The sequence below is a fragment of the Bubalus kerabau genome, chromosome 1, assembly GCF_029407905.1.
Source record: "Bubalus kerabau isolate K-KA32 ecotype Philippines breed swamp buffalo chromosome 1, PCC_UOA_SB_1v2, whole genome shotgun sequence".
Taxonomy (NCBI): domain Eukaryota; kingdom Metazoa; phylum Chordata; class Mammalia; order Artiodactyla; family Bovidae; genus Bubalus; species Bubalus kerabau.
The window spans coordinates 103,010,949-103,027,018 of record NC_073624.1 but is presented as its reverse complement, the minus strand read 5'-3'; the positions used below and the strand labels follow the sequence as shown (position 1 = coordinate 103,027,018).

Genomic DNA, 16,070 nt, shown 5'->3' with positions numbered 1-16,070 from the left:
TATATACTCTGTCTGGAACGCATTTCACTTTTTATAATAATCTCTACTTCCTGTTCAAAAGGATTGACTGAGGTTTTTCTGAACTTTTAGGGAAAAAAACTCCAATACAAACTAAGTTCTACCTGTAGCCTAATTCTAAGCTAGGAGGTGCACAGATTTATCTAACTTCCTTAATTATGCTGAATTACAGCATGACTCAAGCATTAACAACAAATACTGCTGGGCTGGTTTAAAGTCTAGTATGCACGGAGGGGCTTCCCTCATAGCTCAGTTGGTAAACAATCTGCCTGCAATGCAGGAGACCCGGATTTGATTCCTGGGTCAGGAAGATCCTCTGGAGAAGGAAAATGGCAACCCACTCCAGTATTCTTGCCTGGAGAATCCCATAGACAGAGGAGCCTGGCAGGCTATAGTCCATGCGGTTGCAAGAGTCAGACACGACTTAGGGACTAAACCACCATGCACCGAAGGACAGAGAAGGGAGCAGTCTTTTCTGAGACACGTGAAATTTCCCAGCCACTTTTTCTCCCCTAAAGTTTTGGTTTTTTTTCTGAGATACAATTCACACACCACAATTCATCCTTTTAAAGTGCACAATTCAGTGTTTTTTTCAAAGTTATACAACCACGGTCACCATCTAATTTCAGAACATTCTCACCACCACCATCACACCCTCCAAAAAATCTACCTTCATGAGCAATCAGTCTCTATTCCTGCCTCCTCCAGGCCCTGGCAACCACTAATGTTCTGACTCTAAGGATTTTCCGGTCTTTTTTTTTTTTAATGTTAATGAAACTGAAACACAGAGAGATGAAATGATTTGCATAGGGTTGGAGCCACTTAGAAACTTACCAGCAAGATTATTATTACTCCTTATTAGGAAGATCACAACACACATGTGTAGCGTAAGTTTTTAAACTGTATATAAAAGAAAAAACCAAAAGATCAGTGGAAATATATTTAGCTTGACTATGTGCACGCATGCTTAGTTATGTCTGACTCTTTGTGACCCTATGGACTGTAGTCCTCTAAGCTCTTCTGTCCATGGAATACTGGCAAGAACTCATGTCCAGGGAAGAATACTGCATCGAGTTGCCATTTCCTCCTCCAGGGGATCTTTCCGACCCAGGGATCAAACCTTGTACACTGCGTCTCCTGCACTGACAGGCGAATTCTTTACATGAGCCACCTGGGAAGCCAACTTGACTACGAATGCCTTAAATAAGGCTGCAAGACACCTGAAATATAAGGCAGAGTCCTGAGACTGGTGATGCCCAGGCAGTGTGTCATGCCAGGGATTAGCAGGAGTGGAGGGTGTTTGGCAAGGATTACAAAAAGAGGAAGAAAGATACTACTGGTGGACAGGACTTGTGCTTAGGGACAGGGTAATACAGATAGAAGGTTGAGGGAAGTGTGACGCTATGCAGTTTACAGGACAGACATATTTCTTTTTGGCCCAGGGTTTTGAATGTTGTGTTAGTGTGCCCACATGTCCACTTGCTTCCTTTTATAGTGCTCCCAATTTGTCCCAGAGATTTCTGATCATTTCTAGTTTGTTTATGAGTAGTTAATGCATACGACTTCCCTGGTGGCTCAGAAGTAAAGCGTCTGCCTACAATGTGGGAGACCCGAGTTCAATCCCTGGATAGGGAAGATCCTTTGGAGAAGGCAATGGCACCAGTATTCTTGTCTGGAAAATCCCACGGTCGGAGGAGCCTGGGAGGCTACAGTCCATGGCGTCACAAAGAATTGGACACGACTGAGCGACTTCACTTTACTTTAGTGTATGAACAGTGTTAGAACCACTACAGAATCCTTGCTAGTTAATGACACTTTGCAAAATAATACATGGAATCCAACTTTTTAAATATTCTACTGTCTGCATTTGTCAAATAAGTAAAATGATAACAAGTTTACCTTACTCCTATTACCAGCCGTAAATGTGTACGTAGAAAGAGTGTCCCCAGAGACTAAAACCATCAGAATCCATTTGCAAAAATAATTAGGCATATGTTTTATTTTACATGTCTTAATCAATATTGCAAATATCATTAACAAAAGGAAAAAAGGATAGAAATCGCTCATCATACACCAAAAAATTCATTGTTCAAAAGAGATTAATCTGAATCTCAACATTCTTTGTGCTCATTTAATAATATTATTAAAACATCAATTCAAAAGGACAAATAAGTCAAAACTAAGTATTTTATTAACTAAAATTGAGACCCTATATCAACTACACAACTGAAAAATAACCTACCATCAACTAGAAAAGTTTTATTTGCTGACATATAATGAATACTCAAGAGCCTACTATTGGGTGCATAGACAAATTTTCTTTTACAAACAAGTTATTTTGAGTTATAGAGACTCGGTAGATGACTAGATCATTGTTTTTAAATGGCTGCTAAAAATGACTAGAGTCAACCTATTCACAGAATTGAACACTAAATAATATCAGTTCAGTTCAGTTCAGTCGCCAGTGATCATTTAAAGTTAAAATTCTTGTCTACCAAATTTTTATAACACTTTTTAAGCACGTAAATTAACTTAAAAGATCTGTTAATTATATACAGCAAAAGAGCTTTGGTACCAATAAATTAGAAGTAGGAAATCAAATATACCTTGTAGTTTTACAGTGTGTTTTAGGAATTAAATTGGAAATGGCTACATATGAAAATATAGAAGTCTTTCTTCTATTAACTACATTATTGTGAAGAATGAACCACTCGCTTATTCTGAATTACTGATATAAATAAAACACGAGCCTAAAATTTCTTCCAAAAAGATGAATGGGTCACACCCTACAATTTAGGCAAAAGGTAAATAAAGAATTCAGTGCTTTACTTTTCAATGCTCCCTTTTTCTTTTGATGAGAGCAGAAAGATTCTAGGATAAAAATAATTCCAATAAATACATCTAGAATATATCAATCTTAGCACTCCCATCTGATAGGGGGCTAAGAAGAACAACCACCTGCCAATGCAGGAGACACAGGTTCAATCCCTGGATTGGGAAGATCCCCTGGAGAAAGAAATGGCAACCCATTCCAGTATTCTTGCCTGGGAAATCCCATGGGCAGAGGAGCCTGAAGAGCTACAGTCCATGGGGTCACAAAGAGTCGGTTATGACTAAGTGACTGAACATGCATGAAGAACAACAAAAATAAATAAAAAGAGAAAAGTGATTTTTAAAAACCAAAAGGCAGATTGAGTAAGGGGTGAGGGTGGGTTTAGTAGAATATCTGCTGCCAATGAACGAATTCAGAGGACTATTACAAATTCTTCCTAAATTACACCCAAGGTCATGCACATTGCACATAGAATCTAAACAATTCTTTGTTACATAACATATGGAAAATTATTAACACATTTTTATTTTAAGAAAAAGAGAAACAAAATATACAAAGCAATATTACTGTTTGAAAAGGTTATTCTAAAAACTTTTGTTGAATTTAGATTTTGCCAAGTTCCTACTCTCCAAGTAGTCAAGCAGACACCAAAAACAACTTCTGAGTACTGTGGACTGATCGTTTATGGAGCATGCATTTTTCACAAATCTACAGCAAAATGAACTAGTTAAGATTTAATTCTGAGTTCAGCCTGTGATTGATTTCTGGATATAACATTGGAATAAAAACAGTAAAAGTAACTTTTTAAAAGTATGTTTACTTCTCACATAAATTAGTTTGGAAAATATTAATATTCTTAACCCAAAAGATTCCTTTCAGAGTTTGAAAGATCAAACAATAAAAAACAAAATTGATTCAGCAATTCTCAAAATAAAATGAATACAAACACTGGCCACAACTTTTCACTCAATCCAAAATAAACCACTTCAGTTGGGCTCAGCTGACTTAATTTTCAAAAACCATTTCTTTTTTCCAGCTTCATACCTGGAATAACTGTTCCTCAACAACATTATCTGCGTTAGCAGGGAGGAGATAAAAGTGTTCTAGAGATTGCATAGTCACTGAATGTACAAGCAGGACATTCCAGTGCTGGAGGGAATCTTCAAGACCTGCTCCAGCACCCACATTTTACAGATGAGGAAACTGAGGCCCAAAATGAGTCATTTAATCAAATGACTTGACCAAAGCCACATTGTTTGGCTGAGCCATTCATTCAGCCAGTCATTCATTCACCCACAATTACTGACAGCTATCTAGGCACCAGGCCTGGGACTCCGTGCAGAAAAGAAGCTGGAAGGCCCCATCTACCATTGCAGAGGCTATCCTTCCCCTTGGAAAATCTTAAGATCAACCCTTAAAAGTCCTCATCAGCAAGAACTCTGTAGGAGAGTTTCACTGACTTTGTCCAACAGGGCTCACTTTCAGTTTCACACGTTTCAGTAAACACAGTTGGCCTCTGCTGTGTTTATTTTAAGCGATTATTAAGCGTTTACTTTAAGTGATTAAGCATTAACAAAGAGAAGCACAGTATTCTGAATGAGTCCCTCTCTGATACATTCAAAGTTTAAGGAAGTGCAATCAGAAAATACCCCATACACACAAACAAGTTCACAGAGAGGACAGCTTACAAAATCAGAGCGATCTGAGGTATCAACATAGAGCAGTTAAGTCTAATAGCTCAATCCCCTCAATTCCGCAAAGTGTGGAATGTAAATGGTTCCCATTTCATTCAGATGTGGGTATATTTTTCTGAGATGTCTGTATGTTAGGAAGACCTCTAAACTCAATTCCAATTCACATCCAGTGACAATATAACTAAACCAGGTCTTTTTCCTGAAGAGTAACTTTCCTTGATTTCTATTTGAGTAACAGAAAATTAGAATAAAAAAACGAAGTAAAACCTAAAATTTCATGTGCTGACTAAAGGAAATTCAAATTCTATGTACAACAAAAATAGCAACAGCTTGAACTGCACATTTCTGAGTTTTTTGTTTTTTTCTTTTTAATGAGATGCGCAGTGAACTTACCCATCAACATAAATCATCCCTCATTTTGCTTGGACTTTTATATTCTTTTAATATTAAGTCTGGCACTTAAATGTTTTGTGTATCTCAAGTCACAGTCGAGTCGACTTCTTTAAGAAGTAAGAGAACATATTGACAAAGCTCTTAAATAAAACAACCCCAAAATAAGGCACTTTGAAATATTAAACAACAGCTGTCTGTGTACCCAGTTTCAGTGTTTTGTTTTTTTAACCAAAATGCTCCACTGCTTTTACAGAGCTCTTGCAGATGACCACTGGGTGAATGCTGATGAAATAAATCTTCACTGAGGCTTTCTGAAGGCTGACTCCCCTGAAGCTATTGTCAGTTCAGGACCAAAGTGCTGTTATGCTCCTCTATGTCTCAAACTTCCAGATTTGATTTTTATCCAGAGCATCACAAGTTCTCATCTGAACATCGGGCCGGCCCTCGTGTGTCCGGTAAGCGCTAAGACACAGTCCTGAGTGGGGATGAAAAACAGTTCCATCTTCTTTAAAATGCCAAATAATGTTTGCTGGGATAGGAAACCCATCTTTGGGACAATTTTGCATTCCCACATGTTTTCTTAGCTCAGGAACTTCTGCACATAACTCCGTCACCGAATTAAACCTTATTTCTTTGTTGGAGGTATATTCAAAGAATTGATTGCCTCCTTGACCGTGGCATCCAAACAGGGAAAGGTTAGCACTTGTGGGGTTGTTGTCAGGAGCATTATAATCTAAACATTCAGAAGAGATCCCAATACTGCGAATAGCTCCGTGCCAGCCTGGCCTATCCTCTGGAACGTGCAAAGTAGAAAACACATTTTTCAAATACCAGTCAAAGCTCTTGCACCTCAGCCTTTCCCGTAGTAATTTTCTTTCAGAAATATCGCCATAAGCTTCTTTCCTTGCTGGAGGGTTTCGGTTGTAGAAATGCTCTTTGTACTTGTCCATCCAGACTTCCGCTGCCCGAGCAGTATTCTGCAGGAAATTGGGCCGAGCATATGGTGCCCGCTTAGGGAATACATGGCCCACGTGGGAACATGGGTGGATCTCCAGTTTACCTCCACACTGCCACACCCTGAAAGACAGCTCCAGGTTTTCACCTCCCCACACTTCCATCCCAGTGTCATAAGTTCCAAGGTACTGAAAATACTTCTTGCTGACTGCAAACAGTCCTCCGGCCATGGTGGGCGATCTGAATGGTTCAATTCTCGATTTACGCCTGTCCCTTTCATGTTTGGGAACAGAATGCCACTGGAATGTCAGACGCCAGTCGAACCCACCAATCATGGGCTCCCCAGTCTGCATATAGAATTCAAAAGTATTCCAGTCGATGGTGTCTATAACAGGACAAATGACCACTGTTTCATCCTTATGAATCCTTTCCAAAAGTGGCTCCAGCCAACCAGTATTACACTCACAGTGACAATCCAGGAAAGTGAGGACATCGCCAGTGGCAAAAGTGGCCCCAATCAGACGGGCCCTCACCAGCCCTTCCCGCTTGTTTGTTCTAATCAAGCGGACTCTATCCAGATTGCTGACGTAAGTTTCAAGCTGTGTCTTCAAATATACTCTGTCGCTCAAGTCATCGACTAAGATGATCTCCTTCAGAAGGACTGCGGGAGAAGTTTCTAAAACACTGTGGATGGTGCGAAGTAAAGTCGACCAGGCTTCGTTATAGAAAGCGATGATGACAGAAGTGGTCGGAAGTCGCCTGTAGTTAAACTTCTTGGACTTACACTCATACATTCTTTTATCCTCTATGTGGCGGTGCAGGGAAATCCTGTCACTGAGGTAAATGTTAATGGCATATCTCTCAATGAGTTCCTCTTGCTGCTTCAGTTCACTCTCGCTAAGCTGGAGTTTGCTGGCTTTCCCCCACTCCCCAAGGGCATGGGAATCTGCAGGGGGCTTCTCATACAGCGGTCGAGACAAATCCACTGCTTTCTTCCCCGGCTCTGAGAGCTGTCTTGACCCCGGTTCCCGGGCACCGCCGGCTCGTAAGGAGGCATGGAAAGTGGAGACGGAGAGTTCCACCAGGAGGTAGGCCACTGTTAGGAGCGCCAGCAGCAGACAGCTTCTGCGTGCCCACGTCCACCTTACGGCCATCCGGATCTTCATGGCTGGGGCGCGGACGCGGCCACCAGAGTCACCGCGCGCAGGGGAAGGGCTGCGGGACCCGCCGCTTGAGCTCCGGGCTCAGGTAGGAGCGAATTTCCGAGCAGGTCCCTCCTTTCATGCAGGCGTTCGGCTCCTCGGCAGCCGCGGGGGCTTCCTGGGGGTCACCTGGGACCTCCGCGGGGCTCGGCCTCCGGTGCAGCCCCAACTTCTCTCTCCCCACTTCCTCCTGCCTGCCTCACAACTTTTCACAAACTCTGCAGCCAACAACACCCCACCCTCCCCGGACCGAGGACAAACCCCTCCCCTTCCCACTTCCTCCCCCTGGTGGCGAGTTCGCGCCAGTGGTCGGCCAGGCCCGGGCCCAGGCCTGTGGGCGACTCTGCGGGGCCGGGGGGCGGGAGCACCAAGGTGACCCCGGACTCGGGTCCACTCCGGCTCCAACTGCATCTCGGCCGCTCTCCACACGATTCCACCCATACAGGTCCTCAGTCGTGATGCTCCCGGGGACCCAGCGTGGACGAGCGGCAATCCTACCGATTGAGCGTCTCATCACAAAAAAAAAGAAAAAAAGAAAACTTACCAAGTTGTTTGCCGTTGGGGCTAAAGTCCACGGAGGTGATCGCAGCTTTGTGGCCCTTAAAGTAACGCTCCAGAACCGGGTCCTCCTGGGAAGGAAAGTTGTCAAGTTTTGAAAGCAGGTGCAGACCTCGAATGTGAGGGGTCGGAGAGGAGCGCGGTCCCCTCCTGAGGGAGCCGGCCCGGGAACGGCCATATCGGTGGAGGGTTGTGGGGGAGCAGCAGCACCCCGAACGGGCACGCGCGGCCGCAGCTAATTGGGGTGTACGCCGAGCACCAGTCTCCCCCCGCAGAGCCGGCGGAATCCCCGCTCGCGCTGCCCAGAAGCGGGCGCCCGCCGGAGAGCACCTGGGCAGAGCGATTGAAATGCACGTTCCGGGGCCCCGCCCGCAGGCTCGCGGTCACAGGTGCGAGGCGGAGCCCCCCGGCTTCGGTACTTTTCAAAAACCTCCCAGGTGATTCTGACGCAGGCGCTCCACGGAAACCCTAAGAGAATTCTGGGGGGGCCATTGGGCCGCCGGAGCTCGGGGAGGAGCGCCCGGGGCTCCGCCAGGGCTCGGCGGTCCCGGTGCCCCGGGGGCAAGGGATGAGTCACGAGCGCCCCGGGGCGAGGGGCGCGGAGCTCGCGGCTCGGGACTCGGCTGCGGACTCCTGCCTCCATGTCCCGCCAGGTGCGGGTGTAGCCCCGACCTGGCTCCCCAACCAGCGGGACCGGCTCCAGGGAGGCGCACCGCAGCCCGTCCTTACCGGGGAGGAGGCCATGGGGGAGCGCTCAGCTCCCGGCTCCTGCCCGCAGGGGGAACCGGGGGGAGGGAGGGGGTGGGGTAGGAAAGGGGACCGTGCGGTGCCCGGAACCGTCTGCCCGGAGCGGCAGCGCCTCCCGGTCACTACAACAACGGCGCCCCAGTCAAACCCCGCGCTCCAGGCGTGGCCAGCCGAGCCCCGAGGCTGCGCCCGCGCCGCGAAAAGCCGGACCTCCGCCACCTGGCAAGCCGGGGATCAGGTGTCGCCACACATCAAAGCCAACGTTTGCTAACACCTGAGCTCCCCACGGCTTGATGTCAGAAGAAGGGTAGTAACCAAGATAGGTAGGAGACCGATGGTTGGGAGAGGGTAAGGAACCTGTGATCGATGCAATCAGAATTCTATTACGCGTTAAAGAGACAGCGCGCGCAAATTTGAAGCGGGTCCCGCACAGCTTATTTTTTGATGCTGAAGAGAGTTTGATCTGAAATGAGGCGGCTTGCTATTTATTATTATACACAGAAGAACTAAATCTCTGGAGGATAGACTTGAGTTTATTTAATCACTATTTTTCACACACGCCCAGCATGTTATAAATGTAGATGCTGGATAAACGTGATGAGTGAATGAACGGATGTTTTCCATCCACTTAAGGTTTTTCTGCTGTGTTTCTGTTTCAATCTCGTTTGCCTGTGCTTTAGAGCTGCAAATTGATACAGTAGCATATTTGAGGTCTTTAGGAAGAGTTAGAAACATATTTTTTGTTCTGTTTAAATTATCCGGGCACATGGTAACTATAGCCATTGCTACAGTAGACTTTCCTACATAGAATATCATTTGAGCTTCAGCAACACTGTGAAGTCGATAAGAAATGTTGCCGACCTTTAGAGATTATAAACTTGATTCTGTATTCATGTGTCCAACAGATAAATCAGTAAGTAAAATGTGATACATACTTACAATGCACTGTTGCTCAGTCAAAAAAAGGAATGAAATTCTGATACATGCTGCAACATGCTATGTGGTGCTTAGTCGATCAATCGTGTCCGGCTTTTTTCGACCCCATGGACTGTAGCCCGCCAGACTCCTTTGTCCATGGGGATTCTCCAGGCAAGAATACTGGAGTGGGTTGCCATGCCTTCCCTCCATGGGATCTTCCCCACCCAGGGATCGAACAGAGGTCTCCCACATTGCAGGTGGATTCTTTACCATCTGAGCCACCAGGGAAGCCTGCTGCAGCATGGGTGAACCTTAAAACATTATGTTAAGTGAATAGACCAAACACAGAAGAACATATATAGTATGATTCCACCTATTGAGGTACCTCAAATATGTGGATTCATGGAGACAGACAGTAGAATGGAGGTTAATAGAATGGACTGGGGATAAGGAAGAATGGAAAGTTATTGTATAACAGATGTGGAATTTCTGTGTGAAATGATGAAGTTCTGGAAATAGTGGTGATTGTTACAAAACATTGTGAATATACTTAATGCCATTGAACTGTACACTTACAATAGTTAAAAGGGCAATACTTATGTATATCTGACTACAATAAAAATAAATAATAAAATACATAATAATTCTGAAAACTCTGAGGACCTCAAAATTTCTCACAGTCAAGATATATCTAATATTGGGTTCAGCAGATTAACAGAAAAAGTTGGAGATGTAAAAACTAGCTCAAAAAAAGAGAGAGAAATTTTTTAAGTATGGATTTTTCTCTAAGTCTCTTAGTTAAAAGAGTCCCAGGTGACAGGCTTCCCTCGCGGCTTAGGGGTAAAAGAATCCATCTGCAAATGCCGGAGACATGAGTTTGAGCCCTGATCCGGGAAGATCCCACATGCTGTGGAGCAACCAAGCCCACATGGCACAACTACTGAGCTAGTGCTCTGGAGCCCGGGAGTCACATCTACTGAACTCACGTGCGCCCTAGAGCCCATGCTCCAAAACAAGAGAAGCCACCGCAATGACAAGCCCCGCGCACCCCAACTAGAGAGTAGCCCCTGCTTGCTGCAACTACAGAAAAGCCCATGCAGCAACGAAGACCCAGCATAGCCAAAAATAAATTTAAAAAAAAGTTTCCCAGGTGATGCAGTTGGTAAAGAATCCACCTGACAATGCAGGAGACCGAAGAGATGCATGTTCAATCCCTGGATCAGGAATATCCACTGGATGAGAAAAAGTCAACCCACTCTAGTATTATCACCTGGAAAATCCCATGGACAGAGGAGCCTGGTGGGCTACCGTCCATAGGGTGGCAAAGAGTCAGTCATGACTGAGCATGCACACTTGGTTAAAAATAAATTTAACTTTTTTCCAATTATCAAAAAATAAATATGAATAGAAAAAAAAATCACAGATTGTCCCATCACTTTTTTTTTAAATTTTATTTTATTTTTAAACTTTACATAATTGTATTAGTTTTGTCAAATATCAAAATGAATCCGCCACAGGTATACATGTGTTCCCCATCCTGAACCCTCCTCCCTCCTCCCTCCCCATTCCATCCCTCTGGGTCATCCCAGTGCACCAGCCCCAAGCATCCAGTATCGTGCATCGAACCTGGACTGGCAACTCGTTTCATACATGATATTTTACATGTTTCAATGCCATTCTCCCAAATCTTCCCACCCTCTCCCCCTCCCACAGAGTCCATAAGACTGTTCTATACATCAGTGTCTCTTTTGCAACAGCATTCTTCACAGAGCTAGAGCAAATAATTTCACAATTTGTATGGAAATACAAAAAACCTCGAATAGCCAAAGCGATCTTGAGAAAGAAGAATGGAACTGGAGGAATCAACCTACCTGACTTCAGGCTCTACTACAAAGCCACAGTTATCAAGACAGTATGGTACTGGCACAAAGACAGAAATATAGATCAATGGAACAAAATAGAAAGTCCAGAGATAAATCCACGCACATATGGACACCTTATCTTTGACAAAGGAGGCAAGAATATACAAGGGATTAAAGACAATCTCTTTAACAAGTGGTGCTGGGAAATCTGGTCAACCACTTGTAAAAGAATGAAACTAGAACACTTTCTAACACCATACACAAAAATAAACTCAAAATGGATTAAAGATCTCAATGTAAGACCAGAAACTATAAAACTCCTAGAGGAGAACATAGGCAAAACACTCTCTGACATACATCACAGCAGGATCCTCTATGACCCACTTCCCAGAATATTGGAAATAAAAGCAAAAATAAACAAATGGGACCTAATTAACCTTAAAAGCTTCTGCACATCAAAGGAAAATATTAGCAATGTCCCATCACTTAAAAGCTGCTTTAAAAATTTTTATTCAAGTACCTATGATAGGCTCACCACATGCCAGGACTCTTCTAAGTACCTTAAAATTTTTGACAAATCTCATAAGAATCTGATTCAGTTCAGTTCAGTCGCTTAGTGGTGTCCGACTCTTTGCGACCCCATGAATTGCAGCACGCCAGGCCTCCCTGTCCGTCACCAACTCCCAGAGTCTACCCAAACTCATGTCCATCGAGTTGGTGATGCCATCCAGCTATCTCATCCTCTGTCGTCCCCTTCTCCTCCTGCTCCCAATCCCTCCCAGCATCAGAGTCTTTTCCAATGAGTCAACTCTTTGCATGAGGTGTCCAAAGTACTGGAGTTTCAGCTTTAGCATCATTCCTTCCAAAGAACACCCAGGACTGGTCTCCTTTAGAATGGACTGGTTAGATAATATAAATTTTTTTCTTCCAGTTTTGTTGAGATATAACTGAATCACAGCACTGTATAAGATTAGGGCATACAACATAATGAGTTGATTTTCATACATGATGAAATGATTACCACAGTAAGTTTAGTGAACATCCATCATCTCATATAGATACAACATTTAAAAAAAATTTATTTTCCTTGTGATTCTTAGGATTTACTGTCTTAACTTTCATATATAATATACATCAGTGTTAATTATACTAGTCATGTTGTACATTATAGAGAGATGATATTTTTCCTATTTCCCTTGTATAGATGAGGAAATTGACATGCAGAGACATTAAGTTGCTTAGTCACAGGCACACAGCTAGGATGTGGAAGGATTTTAGATTTTAGTGGGGTGCTTCCAGACTCCACCTCTTAATCACTAAGTCATGATGCCATTTTTTGTGATTGCAAGCACATTAAAAATATGTAAAATTCTGTATCCTACCTAACACTTTTCCCAGGAAGTTTTACAAAAAGCAAGAAATATAACACCTCCTTTATTTTCATTCCACTGGCCTCATTTATTACTACAAACTGCCATGCCCATTATTTTCCATATTTAATTTTATTTCTTTTTTGCTATTCCTAAACTTTGCAAACAGAAAAAGCTCAAAGGTCAGTTCAGTTCAGTCACTCAGTCGTGTCCGACTCTGCGACCCCATGGACTGCAGCACACCAGGCCTCCCTGTCCATCACCAACTCCCAGAGTTTACTCAAACTCATGTCCATTGAGTCAGTGATGCCATCCAACCATTTCATCCTGTGTCATCCCCTTCTCCTCCTGCCCTTCAATCTTTCCCAGCATCAGGGTCTTTTCAAATGAGTCAGCTCTTTGCATCAGGTGGCCAAAGTATGGAGTTTCAGCTTTAGCATCAGTCCTTCCAATGAAGATTCAGGACTGATTTCCTTTAGGATGGACTGGTTGGATCTCCTTGCCATCCAAGGGACTCTCAAGAGTCCTCTCCAACACCACAGTTCAAAAGCATCAATTCTTTGGCACTCAGCTTTCTTTATAGTCCAACTCTCACATCCATACATGACCACTGGGAAAACCATAGTCTTAACTAGACAGACCTTTGTTGGCAAAGTAATGTTTCTGCTTTTTAATATGCTGTCTAGGTTTGTCATAACTTTTCTTCCAAGGAGCAAGTGTCTTTTAATTTCATGGCTGAAGTCACCATCTGCAGTGATTTTGGAGCTCAAAGGTGGACATCTGGAAAAGTGGCCCAAGTTGGGGATTTTTTCCCCTTAAACTCAAGCCTGCTTGAGTTCATGTAATTCTACTTGCTACAGTGATCATTTGGGACCTTCTCGGATTACAAATTTATTAATCTGAATAGGAGCCACAATATTTAAAAATTTGCAAGGTATCATTAGAAGCCCGATACAAAGGTAGGACAAAATGGATTCTTTATTTAGCCTTCCTTTTCTAGATCCCCCTCAAATCAGAAATTGAGTTGATCCACGTTGACACTCTGAAGGGTTGTTATTTTAGCACCAGTCATTGCGAGGTCTGCTGCTGCTGCTGCTGCTAAGTCGCTTCAGTCATGTCCGACTCTGTGTGACCCCATAGATGGCAGCCCATCAGGCTCCCCTGTCCCTGGGATTCTCCAGGCAAGAACACTGGAGTGGGTTGCCATTTCCTTCTCCAATGCATGAAAGTGAAAAGTGAAAGTGAAGTCGCTCAGTCGTGTCCAACTCTTCTCGACCCCGTGGACTGCAGCCTACCAGGCTCCTCCATCCATGGGATTTTCCAGGCACCGCGGTTCCCTTCAAAGGTTGAGAATTCAGGCATAGCACAGAGGTGCCATCTGCTGTTCATTTCCCTTTATGGCACTTGGACTGAAAAACTGAGCTAGAGAGTCGGACATGACTGAGCAACTGAACTGAACTGAACCCTTGAACAACATGGGTTTGAACTGCACAGGTCCACTTACAAGTGGTGTTTTTTTTTTTCAATAAATATATTGGAATTGTTTTTTTGAAAATTTGCAACAATTTGAAAAAACTTTTAGACAAACTATGTAGCCTAGAAGTATTAAAAAATTAAGAAATTTAGGTATGTCATGAATGCATAAAAATAAGTAAGTTTCTGTCTATCCTTACATAGGCATAAGGTAAGTGATATTTCATATTAAATGAATAGTGTGTTAGCCTTCTTTTGTTTTATAATTTTTCTTTCAAAGAATTACATCATAGAGTATGCCTCTCCCTTGTAATCAGAGAAACTGCATATCAGCCTAGCATCACAGGTAAGTTTTTTTTAATGTAATAATGTTTCCAATACTGCACTGTGAATAAGACTGTGATACTGTATGCTATAATAGTTTCCCTGGTGGCAGTCAGTAGAGTCTGCCCACAGTACGGAAGACCCTGGGGTTCAATCCCCAGGTCAGGAGGATCCCCTGGAGAAGGAAGTGGCAACCCCTCAAGTATTCTTGCCTAGAGGATTCCATGGACAGAGGAACTTGGTGGGCTACCGTCCATGGGGTACAAAGAGTCAGACATGACTGAGTGACTTGCACTGTATGCTATAAAAATTTTATATTGATCATTCGTGAGTGTATAGGCTAGGCTATCATGAAGCATTTGTATTGATTACACCAGGCTACAATAAAGCGATCATATTGCTGCTACTTCATTATCAATGCAGAAACTGTTATACCTATAAACAAGTGTGGATTTCTTTTACATGTTACCTTTCATTTTTGATGTCTAGTGTTAGTAATGTGTATAACACCTACAGTGTTTTGTATTATACAAGACAATATTGATGTAGATAGAGGCAGATGATTCACTTTGTAAACAGATGATGTAAACTTATGGTATGGATAATACAGTACAGTACTGTAAGTGTATTTTCTCTCCCTTATGATTTTCTTGATAACATTTTCTCTAGTTTGTTGTAAGAATTCAGAATATATCAAGTATAATATACAAAATAGATGTTAATCAACTGTGTGTGTTATCAGTAAGGTTTCCAATCAACAGTCAGCTATCAGTAGAAGTTTTCCAGGAGTCAAAAGTTATACATGGATTTTCAACTGCCTAGCATTGTTCAAAGGTCCCTGATGCTGGGAAAGATTGAGGGCAAAGGAGAAGGGGGCAGCAGAAGATGAGATGGTTACTTAGCATCACCGACTCAATAGACATGAGTTCGAGCAAATTCCAGGAGATAGTGAGGGACAGGGAAGCCTGGCCTGCTGCAGTCCATGGGGTCCAAAGAGTTGGATACAACTTAGCAACTGAACAACCACCTGTAGCCTGTTGCCCGGCAGTTTAACTCTTCTGGATACAGTTGCTTCATAGTAGCAGAGAATACATAGAAAGCGAAGTACCAGATCCTTCTGAACCATTAAAGCATTAACCTTTTTTCTTTTAAAGACTGTGAATGATTTATATCAATTAACATTAAGTCACCAAGTCCTATCAACTACATTCTCACAACTGATTTTCCCATCTTTCTGTTCTTTTGGCTCCAGCCCTTCTATAGATCCTCTGCTTCTGCCTCCTGGAGTATTTCTGTAATCCCAACTTACTTTCCGATTTCCAAACTTACCTGTGTCTGTCTATCCTTCATGGTGCTAACAAATAGGTAAGAATCATCAGAGCAGCCAAAGTACCAATTCCCAGCCCAGAGATTTTGATTTAGAAAGTCTGATGTGAATACAAGAAATCTATAGGTTCTCAAACAAGCTTTCCAGGTGATTATAATGTGCATCAATATTTGGGAGCCACTGGGCAAATCATGCCACAGGACTTCTTTAAAATGAATTTTGTGGCTACCTGGTCTAAGCCTCAAACCAAGTCTTATTTTATATTCAACCATCACTTCAAGGGATTCCCTGATAGCTCAGTTAGTAAAGAATCTGACTGCAATGTAGGAGACCCCAATTTGATTCCTGGGTTGGGAAGATCCGCTGGAGAAGAGACAGGCTACCCATTCTAGTATTC

General features: G+C 43.1%; 2 protein-coding genes across 6 annotated transcripts in view; both read right to left on the bottom strand.

The window, feature by feature from the left end:
* Positions 1 to 8,628, bottom strand: part of POC1B (POC1 centriolar protein B) — a 108,114-nt gene extending 99,486 nt beyond the window's left edge. Inside the window, exons 1-2 of one of the 5 annotated variants that reach the window (XM_055585933.1) lie at positions 8,610 to 8,628; positions 7,639 to 7,723 (exon numbers count right to left, since the gene is read on the bottom strand). Coding sequence is in view for 4 of the 5 variants with exons in the window: in XM_055585958.1 (XP_055441933.1) it covers positions 7,639 to 7,723; positions 8,382 to 8,396 (100 nt within the window). In the remaining variant the exon portion in view is untranslated. Of the gene's footprint in view, positions 1 to 7,638; positions 7,724 to 8,381; positions 8,580 to 8,609 lie in introns of those variants that run through there. The other 4 variants (XM_055585958.1, XM_055585948.1, XM_055585942.1 and 1 more) reach the window with 4 other exon arrangements.
* On the bottom strand, positions 2,011 to 7,588 carry GALNT4 (polypeptide N-acetylgalactosaminyltransferase 4). Its single transcript, XM_055585912.1, has one exon. It carries the CDS (start codon positions 7,056 to 7,058, stop codon positions 5,310 to 5,312), a length of 1,749 nt encoding a protein of 582 aa, XP_055441887.1. The 5' UTR covers positions 7,059 to 7,588; the 3' UTR covers positions 2,011 to 5,309.
* Positions 8,629 to 16,070: the final 7,442 nt, after the last annotated feature.